Raw genomic sequence first — 16,662 nt, 5'->3', positions numbered from 1 at the left:
CCCAAATGGCATAAGCCCAAAATGGAGAGTAAATCGCTCCAAAGACTACATTGACTAAGAACTCTTTTAACAATGCCTTGATCATGGTAAGTAGTCAAAATAATTGTTGAGTAGTGAACAAATAAACAAACAAATGAGCAGTAAAAGTGTTTCACTGTTAGAAGGATTTAAAGATCAGGTAGTAGAATTTCAATTTCAATTCCTTGGAAGTTTTTAAAAATGTAATTGATTCGAAAAATTTTAATTGAACCCCTAACATGTGGTAGGCACTATCTAGGCTCTGGAAATTGAGTGATGAGTGAGAACAAGTCATGAGACCCCTGCCCCGTGGAGTTGGCAGGGGAGGGATGGCAGTGGTGATATGATAAACAAATAACGAAGGTCCCCTGAAAAAAATAAAACTGGAAGACAGAATTCCAGACTTTCAGGGTGCATGCAGGAAGGACAGAGCCTTTAGCTAGGATGGACAAGGAAGGCCCTTCTCAAGGGCTGGCACAGTGACCTGAAGGATGAGAAGAGGAAGCACGCTTTAAATACTGGAAAGTGGGAAGGGTGTGGAGGACGTTCCCACAGACAGCAGCAGCCAGGAAAGGGGACTCTAGCTGGGAAAGCCAATCTGGGGAGGAGCATGGCCTGTCCAGGAGATCGGAAGGAGGCCAGTGGAAAGGAGGGGAATAAAGAGAGAGGTAGGGGCAAGGTCAGAGTCAAGGGCAGGGAATTGGAGTGGGATCCTGCAGGTGAAGGGGACCGGTATCCCCAGAGAACTGATAATCCTAAAATCAGGATCAAAAAGGGAGTCCACCACCCCTCCACGTTATCACTTCATTTATTGCCACCGCCACAGTCTGTTGGGGCCCACATCCGAGTCATCAGTTAGTCTTCAGCCTGTAGATGCAGACCTGAGTTGTGGATAAAATCTGACCTGATTCATCATTCAAAACACCTTTATGCTGAAGATGTTTGCTTCCTCATGTGGGAGCCATGTGGACATATCCAAACACCAGACAGAGAGAGAGAAAGAGAGACAGAGAGAGAAGAAAGTTAACAGCAACTGTATTTTTAAAATAGTGTCTCATATTCCAATATTACTTTAGCTATTTTATTATCCTTTTGAAAATGAATGTATCCTACAAAAATGATTGTGTAGTCCACCAGGAATAATAGTTTCATTTTTTTCTAGAGTGTTTTATACACTGAAACCGTGGACCTGCTTTTTTTGTCCAGTTTTCTTCCTTTTCTTCTGCTCAGGAGATTGTCGAATGAGGTCAAGAGAAAAAAATCATTAATATCTGTCAACTTCCTTTATAACCTTAAGAAAAAATCTTTGATATCACACAGACAGATTTTCAATTTCCTTGTGTAATAAACAGCTGCTTTAGGATTTGGGTGTAATTTAAAGGTTTAAAAAAAATCACATTGAGATTGATGAATAAATCAGTTGTGAAGACAAAAACATTGATGCCTGTTGAAAATACCTCTCCAGACAGGCAGGAAATGAAATTAGTTCCCAGTAAAGTGTGGATATGAGGATCACTGTTTGGTTGTGCTGCAGGCTTTTTCGGACTTGCTCTGGTGGCACAACAAAACTGCGAGGGCTGCAGAAATCTAATTAAAGAGCAAATGTCCCTTCTGACATCAAATTAATCTTTATCATGTTTCCTATTTTTATTTCAATCTGGCACCAGAAAATGAAATTTAAAATTCCAGGCATGCTACAAAACAGTTGGTGATTTTTCTCCTGAGTATTAAAATGCAAAATATTCAGTCTTGTTTAATTAGACTACTAAGCAAACATTTTTTCAAAAAATGTGTGTCATCATGTTGTTTCATATTTACACCAATAATCAATATTTACTGAGTGCTACATTTGACCTCAGCATCTCTTTTTATAGTGTTCAGAGGAATGTGTCATTTTCTAAATTGAAAGAAAGTAAAATAATGTGAAATAATATTACTTCAGGCTTTGCTTGTATGTTTCTCGGTCCTTGTTTTGATATTAGTGATCTTAAAATAGACATTGAAGTTAGCTGAAGTTTAAATCTTTGAACTTTGTAGCTAACACATAATTTTGGTTTTGTAAACTGAAGTCACTCATTTAATCTTAAACTAATAATGTTTTCTTACAACCCGAGAACTATTTTCATTGGATGGGGGGAAAAATGGCGGTTTCTGTGGTCTTTGTGTGGGGAGGGGCAGCGAAAGGGGGTGGGTGTTCTCGTGTGGTTGCTGGGTTTATTTGTTTGTGCTTGTGTTTTGCTTTTTCATATGTTTCCACGCCGTCAACTAAGTCAATATATTCTCGACTACTTCTTTTTTGAGACTTTTTTCCTTTTAGGTTACATTTTGTCAACTGTGTAAAACTCCAATATGGAGACCAAGCATGGTAGCTCACTCGTGTAATCCCAGCACTTTGGGAGGCCACGGTGGGAGGATCGCTTTAACCCAGGAATTGGAAATGAGCCTGGGAAATATGTCGAAACTATGTCTCTACAACACATACACGCACACCAAAAAAAATTTAGCAAGGCATAATGGCAGCACCTGTTGTCCCAGCTACTTGGGAGGTTGAGGTGGAAGGATCGCTTGAGCCCAGGAGGTCGAGACTGCAGTGAGCCGAGATGGTGCCATTGCACTCCAGCCTGGGTGACAGAGCAAGAGCCTGTCTCAAAAACAAAACAAAAATCCAATATGGAGAACTTTACACTAAAAAAATAGCAGCTGGCTACAATGGCTCATGCCCATAATCCCAGCACTTTGGGAGACCAAGGTAAGAGGATCCCTTGAGCCCCAGAGTTCAAGATCAGCCTGGGCAACATTGCAAGTCTCCATCTCTACAATAAATAAATAAATAAATAAATAAATAAATAAATAAATAAATTTAAATTAGCCAGGCATAGTGGCACACACCTGTAGTTCTAGCTACCTGGAAGGCCAAGGCATAAGGGTTGCATTAGTCTAGGAGTTTGAGGCTGCAGTGAGCTATGATCATGCCACTGCACTCCATTCTGGGTGACAGAGCAAGACCCGGTCTCTAACAACAACAAAAAGATAGGAAATCCCTGACATTTAATCATTTATATACCCTGCACCTTTCCAACAGTAGCATCAAACAGTCTGCAATAAACTTTACTTATGAAAAACATGATTTATTGAGCCACTATTATGGGCTAGGCCCTGAGAATACCCAGTAAGTATTTGAAACACTCTCTGATCTCAAGATGCTTACAGCAGCCTTGTGATGAGGCTGAATAAAGGAAGCCAAGACAAGGCTCCTCTCAAGAGTTTTCTCCTGCCCTTCGATGCTGGCATCGAACTAGACACTAGGGAAATATTTTGGAAGATATTTACAGCTTGAGGAACAGGTCACATCTACACAGACAAACTTATTTTCCGTAAACAAGCTGTGAATTTCTTTTAGTCTGTGTGAGATCAAGTAACCAATCTGGTTGAATTGTCCATTTTTCAGTGATTTGTCTCCAGTCATTCAGAGTTTTGTCTTTGTCCACAGCTTGTGTGGGAATCAGTGGTGATGTTGGCTTGAAGTCTTTATCATTTGAATAGGAAATAAACTTAATATCTAAAACTGAATAATGAGAAATGAGAATATTTGGTAATAGGTGCCTTCGAGTCTTTACACGAGGGACACTCAAACATGAATAAAAGTCTAAGGAGGTATCCCTAGTTAAAAATCAATCCTCCTGTCATCCTGCTGAGTTCTTTAAAAGTGAAAATTCAACAATATTATGGCTTCAAAAGCTTTCTCCAAGTAAATAGAGAATGGTTTGTTTTTTAATCTCTTGATTTCTTAGTGGTTAAAAATCATGGATGGAATCTGCTTCGGAGACAACCATGAGATTAATTAAGTTGCCCTTTTGGTCATTTCCAGAAAAACTTGCTTATGTTGATCTTGAATTCACCAGAGAAGCTAAAAATAAATCTTAGTATAGAATGCTTTTTGTTTACCAGATATAGCTATGCACTTCAGAGATTCTGTCCTTGAATTTTTAATAGCTTCGCTAGGATTAAAAGTCAACACTTCACCATGCCAGTGTATTAGAAGAATCTTCCTGAAGTCTGATTATTGTTTGCCAGTTAATAGACTTTTCAATTAAAAAATATTTGCTCTGTCGTACACTTTTCCCTCCCCGTGTTTTCCAATGGCAAGTCGTTTTGAATCTCTTTTCCCTGTATTAGTCCAACAACTGTTAAAAAGCTTTGGTTGAAATTTTTTAGCTGAGAGAGAAATACAAATAAAAGAAGAAGCAGATGGTCCCTTTGTGACTGAATGAAGAAAAAGAGGTTTGAGAACAATATGTGAATAGGTGTAGTCTAATAAAACACTCAGCCACCTGCTGCCTGAATCCTTCAAAAAAGATTCTGTTGCATATTCTGGGGATTAACTATTAATGTATCCTTAGGTTTGATAGAAAACATAAACTTTGAGGGGTTTAGGCCCTCTTCTCCCTTTGTTTTGATTGAGTTGGCTCCTCTATATTTGAAATTGTTTCTCAATTCAATTTATCTGCTCAAGGGTATAATTAAAGGTTTTCTGACACATGGCTAAATGAAGGAAAGGTAAGAAGAATGGACTTGTGGGCATTTCTTTTCTACCTTTGTTTTAAATTTTCTGGGCTCTTCCGACAGGCTTGCCCTTGCAGAGACAGAAGCAAGAGGCCTAGTGTGTCTGCAAAGAATGAATAAATATTTAGGTGCTTTTCTTCTTAAAATGCATTTTGATCCTTATTTGCGGACTTGCTTTCCCTTTCAGGGATTTACTCTTCAACCCGACTATCAGACTATTATCAATCCTACATCTACAGCTGCACAAGTTGTCACCCAGGCAATGGAGTATGTGCGTTCGGGGTGCAGAAATCCTCCCCCACAGCCGGTGGACTGGAATAACGACTACTGCAGTAGTGGGTAAGCGGCCGGTCATCGCCACCTGGTGGTGGACAGCGCTCATAGCATGCATGTCGTCCCTAGTTGATCGTTTTCTTGCTTCCAAAAACATGATCCGGGATAGTTTCACGTTCATGAAGGCAGAAGACACCAGAAATTGTTAAGCAGTCTTCTAGCTCCTCCAAGAATAAATGCCTTTAGCTCACTTCTCACTTCAGATGTAGGTTAACTAATTGCAGTTTCCCAGTGAACAGCTCAAGCTGGAGCAAATAATTCAAAGACATCCATCCCCCCATTGTCACCTGTAGCACAGGTTGTCCTGTAACAAGGAACTGTCTTTTTTCTCTTCCTGCAGGGGCATGCAGAGGGACAAAGCACTGTACCTTACTTGAGAATCTGAACACCTCTTCTTTCCACTGAGGAATTCAGGGAAGTGTTTTCACCATGGATTGCTTTGTACAGTCAAGGCAGTTCTCCATTTTATTAGAAAATACAAGTTGCTAAGCACTTAGGACCATTTGAGCTTGTGGGTCACCCACTCTGGAAGAAATAGTCATGCTTCTTTATTATTTTTTTAATCCTTTATGGACATTGTTTTTCTTCTTCCCTGAAGGAAATTTGGACCATTCAGATTTTATGTTGGTTTTTTGCTGTGAAGTGCTGCGCTCTAGTAACTGCCTTAGCAACTGTAGATGTCTCGGATAAAAGTCCTGGATTTTCCATTGGTTTTCATAATGGGTGTTTATATGAAACTACTAAAGACTTTTTAAATGGCTTGATGTAGCAGTCATAGCAAGTTTGTAAATAGCATCTATGTTACACTCTCCTAGAGTATAAAATGTGAATGTTTTTGTAGCTAAATTGTAATTGAAACTGGCTCATTCCAGTTTATTGATTTCACAATAGGGGTTAAATTGGCAAACATTCATATTTTTACTTCATTTTTAAAACAACTGACTAATAGTTCTATATTTTCAAAATATTTGAAAATAAAAAGTATTCCCAAGTGATTTTAATTTAAAAACAAATTGGCTTTGTCTCATTGATCAGACAAAAAGAAACTAGTATTAAGGGAAGCGCAAACACATTTATTTTGTACTGCAGAAAAATTGCTTTTTTGTATCACTTTTTGTGTAATGGTTAGTAAATGTCATTTAAGTCCTTTTATGTATAAAACTGCCAAATGCTTACCTGGTATTTTATTAGATGCAGAAACAGATTGGAAACAGCTAAATTATAACTTTTACATATGGCTCTGTCTTATTGTTTCTTCATACTCTGTCTGTATTTAATCTTTTTTTATGGAACCTGTTGCGCCTATTTATGAAATAATAAATATAGGTGTTTGTAAGTAAATTTGTTAGTATTTGAAAGAGGTTTCTTTGATGTTTTAACTTTTGCTGGCAAAAAAAAAAAAATTCACGCTTGGTGTGAATACTTTATTATTTAGTTTTTACAGTAACATGAATAAAGCCAAACCTGCTTTTCATTTAGCAGCAAATTAAAGTAACCAGTCCTTATTTCTGCATTTCTTTGGTTGATGCAAACAAAAAACTATTATATTTAAGAACTTTATTTCTTCATACAACATAACAGAATTGCCCTCCAAGTCACACAAGCTCCAAGACTAAACAAACAGACAGGTCCTCTGTCTTAAAAAGGTTACTTCTTGGTTCTCAGCTGGTTCTAGTCAATTCTGAACCACCACCCCCCGCCCCCCGCAAAAAAGTAAAAGTCAAACCAAACTTCCTCAAGCTGCATGCTTTTCACAAAATCCAGAAAGCATTTAAGAATTGAACTAGGGGCTGGAAGAAGTGAAAGGGAAGCATCTAAAAATGAAAGGTGAGTAACCAGATAGCAAAAGAAAAGGGAAAGCCATCCAAATTTGAAAGCTGTTGATAGAAATTGAGATTCTTGCTGTCTTTTGTGCCTCTACAAGCTACTACTCATTCCAGAATTCCTGGGTCTTCCAAGAGGATTCTTAAGGTACCAGAGATTTGCTAGGGAACCAAAAGTGCTTGAGAATCTGCCTGAGGGCTTGCATAGCTTTCACATTAAAAAAAGAAAAAGCTAGCAGATTTACTCCTTTTTAGGGGATCATATCAAGAAAGTTAGTCTGGTTGGAAACCAAGAGAATGGCTGATGTCTCTTTCTTGGAATATGTGAAATAAATTTAGCAGTTTAACTAAATACAAATATATGCATTGTGTAATCCACTCAGAATTAAACAGACAAAAGGTATGCTTGCTTTGGAATGATTTTAGGCATTGTACAACCTTGAATCACTTGAGCATGTAATAACTAATAAATAATGCAGATCCATGTGATTATTAAAATGACTGTAGCTGAGAGCTCTAATTTTCCTGTCTTGAAACTGTATAAGAACTCATGTGATTAAGTTCACAGTTTATTGTTTGTCTGTTTAGTATTTTAGAAATATACCAGCACTACTAATTAACTAATGTCTTTTATTTATTATATTATGATAAAGTAAAAATTTCACTTGCATTAAGTCTAAACTGAGAAGGTAATTACTGGGAGGAGAATGAGCAGCTTTGACTTTAACAGGCGGTTTGTGCAGGAAAGCACAGTGCCGTGTTGTTTACAGCTTTTCTAGAGCAGCTGTGTGACCAGGGTAGAGAGTGTTGAAATTCAATACCAAATACAGTAAAAACAAATGTAAATAAAAGAAAACACATCATCAATAAAACTGTTATTATGCGTGACCGTATTCTATTTGGTGATCCATCAGTCTCTAAAAAGCAAGCCTAGTCAGATGAGAAATCCCAAATAAATTTTATGGTGGAAGTGATCAGGCAGAGTGGGGGTTAATGGCCGCCATGGCCACAAATGTTCTTTCCTGAAACTCTGAGAATGCCCTCTCACTAACCTGAGGCTCTAGTATAGTGAGCTGTTGCCTAGGAAATCCCCATCTTTCAGAAAGCCAGAATCCACCCTGGGCACAGTAGCCCAGCGGCTTGGAGCTTGGAGCTGAGAGGAACAGTGGGGGTGCACACCGAGTTCTCTGCTGAAGCACTCCAAAGATTTCCAGCACCATCAGTAAAGTCATTCTGAGAGATAGCAGCAACACTGTGGAACGACAGATTTCTTCACCAACACACCAAAACCAAAATTATAGCTGATTAGAAAAAGAAAAAATTTCGAGAGTGTGTAGGAGTGGGTTGAGTTGTGTCTCTAACATAATCGAGAAATGATTAGGAAAGAATAATTCAAAAATCCTGATTCCCATTCAAATGTGACCGAGTTGATAAGGCAAAATGAGTCAAATAATGACTTCCAGTTAGTCAAATTATAGCCAAGGATGAAGTTGGTCTCTGTGATTATTTTTATTATTTGTGTTAAACACAAAGAGGCCTGTCTGCATGGACCACAAGCAGTCCATAGGAAGCCGTGGCCACCAAAGCAATACAGTCAACCCTCGAACAATGCAGAGGTCGGGGCACCAACTCCTCCCCACACCCACGCAGTTGAAAATGCCCATGCAACTTTGACCCCCGCAAAACTTAACTGCTAATAGCCTATTGTTGAGGAGAAGCCTTACTGATAACATAATCAGTTGAGTGACACATATTTTCTATGTTTTATGTATTATATACTGTATTCTTAAAGTAAGCTGGAGAAAAGAAAATGTTATTAAGAAAATCATAAAGAAGAGAAATAAGTGTTATTGACTGGTGTCAATAAGTGGAAGTGGATTATCATAAAGGTCTTCATCCTCTTCTTCATATTGTATAGGCTGAGGAGGAGGAGGAAGAAGGGGGTTAGTCTCACTGTCTCAGATGTGGCAGAGACGAAAGAAAATTTGCACATAAGTGGACTTGCTTGCTTCAAACCCTTGTTAATCAAGGGTCAACGTATACTCTGGCTCGGATTCATTACTAAGATATTTCTTAAACTTATGAATGCATGACTTAAAATTAGCTCATCAACAACCAATCCCTTTTCTGTGGATCTCTTGCCCTTTGCAAAAGAGTTGTCCCACTCATTGGAAAAGTGATTAGACTGAACCATATGAAATTGCTAATATTTGACCTGTTTTATCTACGAAATGGTAATTTCATATGATTCAACCAAAAGGTGTGGGAATTAGAGACAATGGGGTTTTGACTATAACTTGATATGTAATTTCAAATGGAATTAGAAGTACTTTACCAAGTCCTGGGAGAAAATGCTCAAAGGAATAATCAATTATGTTTGTTTACAAGGTACCCCACTTAGAATGAGTCCTAGACAGGTATGTTATATTAAACAAGGAATATTTTAAATTACCAGTAAATCCCAAGAGCCATTCATATTTCTTTGTTATAGTAAAAAATTCATATGAACATTTGTAATAAATAGGTTATCTGCTGGAACAGAAAGTTTTTGTTAAACATAGACGTCCTCATGTTTATCCGTTAAATAGAGATTTGACCTACATTTTCTTATTCCACTCATAATTGTCATTTTCTTTTTTTTTTCTTTTATTTCTTTTTTTTTTTTTTTCTGGAGACAGGGCCTCACTGTGTCACCCAGGCTGGAGTGCAGTGGCACAATCTTGGCTCACCACAACCTCTACGTCCCGGGCTCAACCAATCCTCCCACCTCAGCCTCCCAAGTAGCTGGGACCACAGGTGCATGCCAACATGCCTGGCTAATTTTTTTCTATATTTTGCAGTGACAGGGTTTTGCCATGTTGCCCAGGCTGGTCTTGAACTCCTGGGCTCAAGCGATCCACGTGCCTCAGCCTCCCAAAAGTGCTGGGATTACAAGCATGAGCCACCATGTCCAGCCATAATTGTTATTTTCAAGGAAGGATAGAAACAGAAAATTCATCTCTTTTGCTGATTATTAAATATTAAAATAGTGGCAAGGCAAGGTGAAAAATTCGTATCATGAGTTTAACCTCTAAATCTAAGTCACCCTTCCACTTAATGGTTGAATTCATGTGAGTCACCCCATGGTAAAAATCTCTTTGTCTGCCTGAAATTCAACAATTTCCTTATCTCCAAAACAACTTGGAATGTCATAGCACACAGTAGGTGCACAAAAAATGCAATGATACAAAGAAAGATCAATAAAACATCATCAATTATCCTCAACAGGAATTGTATGGTGTTTTCTTGATGATTTAAAGCCTCTTTAAATATAGATGGGAATTGAATATTACAGGCAAGCATTAGGAGTGAAGATGCAAATGTTTCATTAAAAACCTAGGGTTACAAAAAGATTGAAAGAATTTCAAAATGAGTTATGCCATATTTTTTTGGCCTACATAGTTGAACAAGAGCTTTTCTATTTGTGACAAAAGTAAAAGATCTAATACACACTAGTCTCACCAAGAAAATAAGAAGGGAGAAAAGAGGTGCTAGACATGTAGGGTGTCAAACACAAGAGAGAACATTCAGGAGACAAGTTTCATGGATTCTAAATTAAACTATTGATGAACAGGATACTGAATTTTTTTTTTCTAATTACCAAGTGTTAGTATGACTTGGTGAAGCAAGGAAAAGACTGTATTTCCTGGTTCTATTTTTTAGGATTTTCAAAGGCGATTTCTCTACTTTTATTTGGAATCATTTCCCAGTGTGGAAAACCTTTCCTAACAAAAAAAAAGTCTCCAAATCTGTACACAAGACCATTGCTTGGAGAAAGGGGATGGGGAGCCCCCTAACCTCACCAACCACGGAGGAGGAAGGCTGGGAGCCGCGGGAGGAAGAGGTAACTTCAAACCCAAGTTAGACACACTTGGCAATCTACGTGTACACAGAGAGATTAGACTTTGCCTTCTCATTTCATACTTAGCCAAACATCTTGTCATTTGTATCCAGCATCAGCCTGCAATGTAGTAGATGAGAAGAAGTGAAGATGAAGTTCTTGTTCCCGGATGAGAGACAACTGAGAACAATGACCTGTTATATTTCAGCACGGTCAGAGTTGCGCCTAATTAATGAAGCCCACCAGCAGGAATCATTTCACATTTTATTAACAGCTTGCTAGCAAAGACATTTGAAAGTGAAATTTTATTCACACTGACATGAGGCCAGAAGAAAAGAACAGTGACTAGAAAATAAAATGGAAAGACTTAATGATACTACAGAGAAAACAAAAATACCATTCTAAAGAAAGAGTATGAACCAAACTACAGTATTTTAAAGTCTGGAGCGTCCCTGTTTGACAATTGTATGTTTACAATAAGCCCAAACATAATTGCTCTGATAGGCTGTCAGGGAAAAGATTAATTTGGCAAAGATTAGTATTGACTTGCTGTTTATTAAGGCTTTTAAACAGCTGTATCTGGCAGCATTCCTGTAAGTGGCTGTCATATCTGAAAATCAGCCTCACACCCTGGTGCTCGCCAGCTGTTCCTAAACAATCTTCTACCACTCTGAATGTCTTTCTCCAGGCCAAACAGCAAAAGCAAACTATTGCCAAATGAGCTTTTTTCTCCTCCTGTCACTTACTTCTGGTGGGGGTAGGGAGCTTCTGAATGCTGAAATGTCAGCTCAGGGCTGATGGCTTAGCTGATAAGAGGTGCCGGAAGCCAGTAGGTGGTTTTGGGTGCTAGATGAATACACTCCCCACATAGAGAGCGGTAGCGGTAGCACTGTTAGTCACCTCACACAGACAAAAAAACCACAGCTTGCAACTGTTGTAGGCAAAATGTTTTAAAGACAGTTAGAAAGTGATGATCAAAGGTTTAAAGCCATCAGAATTCCAAAATTAATGTTTTGTTTCTTCAGGCCAGGCACATGCCATATCTGCCATATAGCTAGGAAAAGACCCCACAGTGGGATGCTGAGAAATTCAGTAGTGGCCATTCATCTTTAGCGTTGGAACTGGGATTTCTCCCAAGAACTCTGAAGGAGGACAAGCCACTTACTTGGTAAAGCATGCACCTTGCTTTTTGATTCAGTGGAAACCCGTAGAATAAAACAGATTTGGATGTTTTGAAGTCTGTCAAACACAAGGCAGATTGAGTTTTGTACTGGAATAAGACCTGGTAGTTTCAAATCCAAGTATAGTCAGAAAAGCAATGGAAAGAATAACATTCCAATGGAATTAAACATCAGACTACAAAGGGCCCAGTGTCGTGGTGAAAGTCACATTAGCCTTTCCAATATGACTGCTTTTGGGGGGATTAATCTCAGCCTTTTTGCATTGCATCAGGCAGGACTAAGTTGTCAGAGCAGATGCAAAAGGACATTGTCATCTCTTAACCCTTTCTCTGCCGGCACTTTCCATTACACTCTAAGGCATGGGGTTGGGGGAAGGAGGGAGGTGGCTTAGAAGCTAAGCTGTCTACAAGGACATTTCAAGCAGGTGTTTACCAACGTTTAACTTTTAAATAACTTCATTTTGGTGTCTCTGCTGTTGATGCACTCTGATGCTTGACATTTGAATCAGGATCAAATCCAGCCAGATTCCAAGGTACAGACAAATGAGCCATCCGCTCATCCCTGAATATGTCACTTTCCACCATGAGCACCCCAAAGCTGTCTCTCCGGTCCTTTCCACATATCACAATGGGGGGTGGTAGTGGGATGAGAAATAACACTAATTCAGCACTTACAATCAGAGAAATAAAGTGACTATAGACATTGAGAATACAAGAAAGGTGTGCGTTTGCCTCAGCCCCACTGAGTCTGGCTCTGAAGCCCAGTCTGTGGGCAAAGAAAAATCAAGAGGACAGAATTTACTTAAAAATTAATCTGTGACCATAAGTCATTGAGTGTTCTAAGTTCTAAAATAGCTCTGGGCTTAAGGGCACTGTGGTCATTTTCTAGGGCAAGAACTCTCTCCGCAGAGGCCTGCTCACACTGAGAAATTAGGCCAAATGCCAGATTGTAAAGAAATACACCCTCTTACTTGCTCCAAAGGTACCTCAGACCTTACAGCAAAGCAAGAGTTCTATCACTGGATTTAAAGCACATTGTTGCTAATCAAATTACAAGACTACAGCTTCAACGTTTAATCCCAAAAATACTCAATACTGCTTTAAATAGAATCAAAGAAAGGCCAGGGTAGGGGCAGGGAAAAAAATCCCTTACATGTATTCCTGTCATGTTTTGTAGGACAGCATGTGGCACACTTACTCTTCATAGCTCTTTTATAAGTTTGGTTGCTTCCCATTGACCTGTAATTATTTGATTATTCAGACGAGTTAACTAAGTGTGGGAGATGAAGGGGTATACCAATTCCAAGACTGAATCTGATAAAGCCAATGAATTAAGTGAGGGGTCCTCAACAAACTGTTGGGACCCCACTATGATTACCCAAAAACCAATGAAGTTATCCCCATTGCTTGTGGTCCATGGGTAAAGTCCCTCCAGAAACCTAACGTCTTGGTATAATGCACAGATGTGTAGAAATTGTCCAGTATAAAAGCAGCCTGTACTTTTATCTTACTAGATTTGCCTTTGCGAGGACTATCTGGTTTCTCTAGCCTGAGAAAAATCCTCAGAATTCATCTCTCTACAAATTTGGAACCAATTCTGGGGTATTTCATATTTTACTTTGTTTTTGTTTTTTATCAAGATAGACCCACAGAAACCTAAATCTGGTCTTAGCAAGAGTTTCATACATGAACAAAAGAAAGAACAATGTGTCTAAATGAAACTGCAATTTCCGGGTACTATTACAAAATACTTACACCTACAAAGCCATTCTAGCTGTTGAGTTGGGTCATTTTTAACATCTGGTTTCATGATGTGGTTTCAGGAGCCCAACATAACAGAAGTGACAGTCCTTTATAGTACTAAGTCTCTGGGAGTTTAGGTGCCCCTCTCTCTTTCTCTCTCTCCTCCTTTCTTTCCTTACTTCCAGGAGAATCTGTTACTTTATACTACCTATTGGTTTACTGAAATGATTCTGGTCTTGTGTTTTCAGAACATTTACCTTCGACTTCTGGACAGCTGGAAAAGCCAGATTGCCTGCAACCAGAGCAAGTTGGCCTGCAGCTTCCCTTTGCTGATCACTTTGTTAATTCCCATAGAGATAGAAGGAGGTCCCATTTTTTCCCCGCCCCTTCTCCTTTCTAATGTAGAGCGATCAGAAGTCTCTAAGGACTTTTCTATATGACTTCCCATTTCACACCACAGATGGTTTAGATAAAAACTATTAATTTTATTTATTCAAACAGCTTCATTTCACCAAAATGAGCCTATTTTTAACATTTTGCCTTAAGGTTTGTTTTCACATTTTTGAAGATGTGAAAGAGTTTTGCTGACGTCTCAGGTTTTAATCATCATCATTTCTGCCACCCAACAAGCTTTTGGACTACAGTGGAGCTGATGAGTCTTTTTAGAGGGAGTTTACTTTTTAAAAAATGTCATTAGTATTGCTTTACAAATTTGGTTTATGTATATTTTCATACAACATTTGAGGGTTTGCATTTTTTCGTGAGGTTAGCTTTGATCACTTCAATTTCAGAATAAGTCCTGTATATGCTCTGTCAAACATAATGATGTCAGCTCTCTATCTTGGTTTTATCCTTATGTCATTACTTTGCAGAATATTTCCATTTAGACAACATACCATACTGGAAAAAAAATCTCTTCAGACACTCCACGTTCAAAGAAAGAAACTACAAATAAACAAGTCAAAACTTTATCCACTTTTGGTTGTTGTACAGGGTCAATGTAAACTGCTTGCTAGATGTTACCTGTGTTAACATAAGAAGAAAAAAATCTGCTAAGTTACTTAAAATTAAAATGGCAGGCGGAAGCATATAATAATAGTCTAGTGACCCAAACGAGAACTATAGCGTGGTGTGAAAACTTGACTAATTGCTGAAAACATAGATGATGAAACTATCCAACTTTGCTTTGAACTCCAATCTTCCCCCCACCCTTCCTTATCTCTATGGGAATATTTCTTACTGCTTTCCCCAGAGATATCACATGTGCCTGTGCCTGTGGGCTCATTGAGGAGGGAGAGGAAAAGATTCACACCCTAATTGTTTTCCCTTCAGTTATTCAGTAGCCCTCAAGATCTCCCATTCCTTCATAGACTTGAAAGGCACTAGGTATTGATGTTGTGTATTATAGAATCAACCTAGAGCATGTCAGCATCCAAGCCTGACTTTTCTAATGACTAGATTTCCAATTAGCTCTTTAATTGTTTCTTTAACTTATCCAGATATAGGCATAACCATCCATCCCCAGTGGAATGACACAAACTCACTTTCACAGGCTGTGTATAGTGTAGCGAACATGCATGAATCTGAAAGTGGCATAGAAGAATCATAATCTATGCTGTATTTCTCAAACTTCAGTGCATTAAAAGTAGATTTCTGGGCTCCATTCCCAGATAGTCCGATGCAGTTAGTCTATAGGTATGACCTGGCATTTGCATTTTTAGAGCTACCCCAAACTATTTTGATGTCAGTGGCCATAGAATAATTAATAAATGGATGGCAAGTGGATCTTGCCTTCAACTTTAAGTCTCCGAGACTCTTTGTTGTCAATGGCCAGGTTTAATACCAACTTGAGGATTTAGCTTCTGATCATGAAAAGACACCCAGCTAATAAAGCCCTAGGTTATCTGATTAAAGCTATTCAACAGTTTGTTTGACTTACAAAAGAAGGTCTCTAGAGGCAGATTGGTCAGAATCAGTTCAGGGCTCCACAATGCTATCTTTCTCATCACCCTAAATGTGTAGACAATCATTGTCATCTTTGTTGTCTCTTATAGTATTCTAGGACAGAAGAAGCAGGAAGAGCAAAGAGGAAAAATGAAAAGAAGCAATGCCTGTCAAGATCCACAAACTTTCTCAGAAATCTCCAACAGACTTCTACATATGTCTCATTGACCAAAAATATCTCACATGTTCATCCCTAGCTGCTCATGGCCCTTTGAATAAAACCAAGGATCTGTTGACAAAGACTGGGAGAGTAGATATTTGCAATATTAGCAGTGTCTACCACACCAACTTCCAGTCATTCAACTAAGGTCTTTTCTACCATACCACCACTGGCTTTGCTCTTGAAAATTATCTGCAACGATCCCTAATTGCCAATTTCATATGAGTTGTATTCTGTATTATCTTCCTAGATTTCTCTGCTACTTTTGACCATACTGAAACTCTCCCCAAAACCTCTCTCTGAAGTCTTACCTCTTCTTAATACTAAACCATAGTTCCACTGACCACAGACAGACAACTCTTATTCTGTGCCTCATAAATAATTGACATTAAAAGAGTTGCCTAAACCAAATTTATAACCTTCCAGTAAAGACTTGTTCCTCTTCCCAAACTCCCTTTCTTGGAGAATGGCATGCTGACCTACTTAGCCTTCCAAGTTAGGATTCTTCGTATCCTCCACCCTTCCCTCCTTTCATCCCACACACAGATAGGACCATTGTGTTTAATGATGCTAAATCCTCATTAGTCATCAAATTTTTCTGAATTACTTTTCATCCATTTCTCCCAAACAAAATTAGTTCCATTTCTCTACATTCTCCCCTGGAACACCACAACAGTGACCTAAGTTGTCAGAGTTTACAGACAGATGTTAGTCTTTTCTTAAAAACCCAGATGAAATATAATAATGCCTTCATTTTTAAAACTCTTGTGGCTCCTCCATTGCTTATGGATTAAAATTCAAACAGCTGAGCCTGGTGTATACAACCACGCAAAATCTGGCACCAGTTTACCTTACTTGCTACCACTTCTCAATTTTCCTTCCAAGATTCTGAAATTTGGCAACCCGGTTCCTTGTCAATTCCAAACACATTAGACTATTAGGCTCCACACCTTGTGAT

General features: G+C 38.6%; 1 protein-coding gene across 4 annotated transcripts in view; it reads left to right on the top strand.

Annotated features, from left to right (window-relative positions):
* The window catches only part of TOX (thymocyte selection associated high mobility group box), a 305,464-nt gene extending 299,045 nt beyond the window's left edge, over positions 1–6,419 (top strand). For all 4 annotated transcript variants that reach the window (XM_003809058.6, XM_008961194.6, XM_055116574.2 and 1 more), the window contains 2 exons: positions 4,769–4,920; positions 5,255–6,419. In XM_003809058.6, the coding sequence (XP_003809106.1) occupies positions 4,769–4,920; positions 5,255–5,291 (189 nt within the window). In that variant the 3' untranslated portion in view covers positions 5,292–6,419. The remainder of the gene's footprint in view (positions 1–4,768; positions 4,921–5,254) is intronic.
* Positions 6,420–16,662: the final 10,243 nt, after the last annotated feature.

This window comes from Pan paniscus, chromosome 7, assembly GCF_029289425.2.
Source record: "Pan paniscus chromosome 7, NHGRI_mPanPan1-v2.0_pri, whole genome shotgun sequence".
NCBI lineage: Eukaryota > Metazoa > Chordata > Mammalia > Primates > Hominidae > Pan > Pan paniscus.
This window is presented reverse-complemented; position numbering and strand designations above follow the sequence as displayed.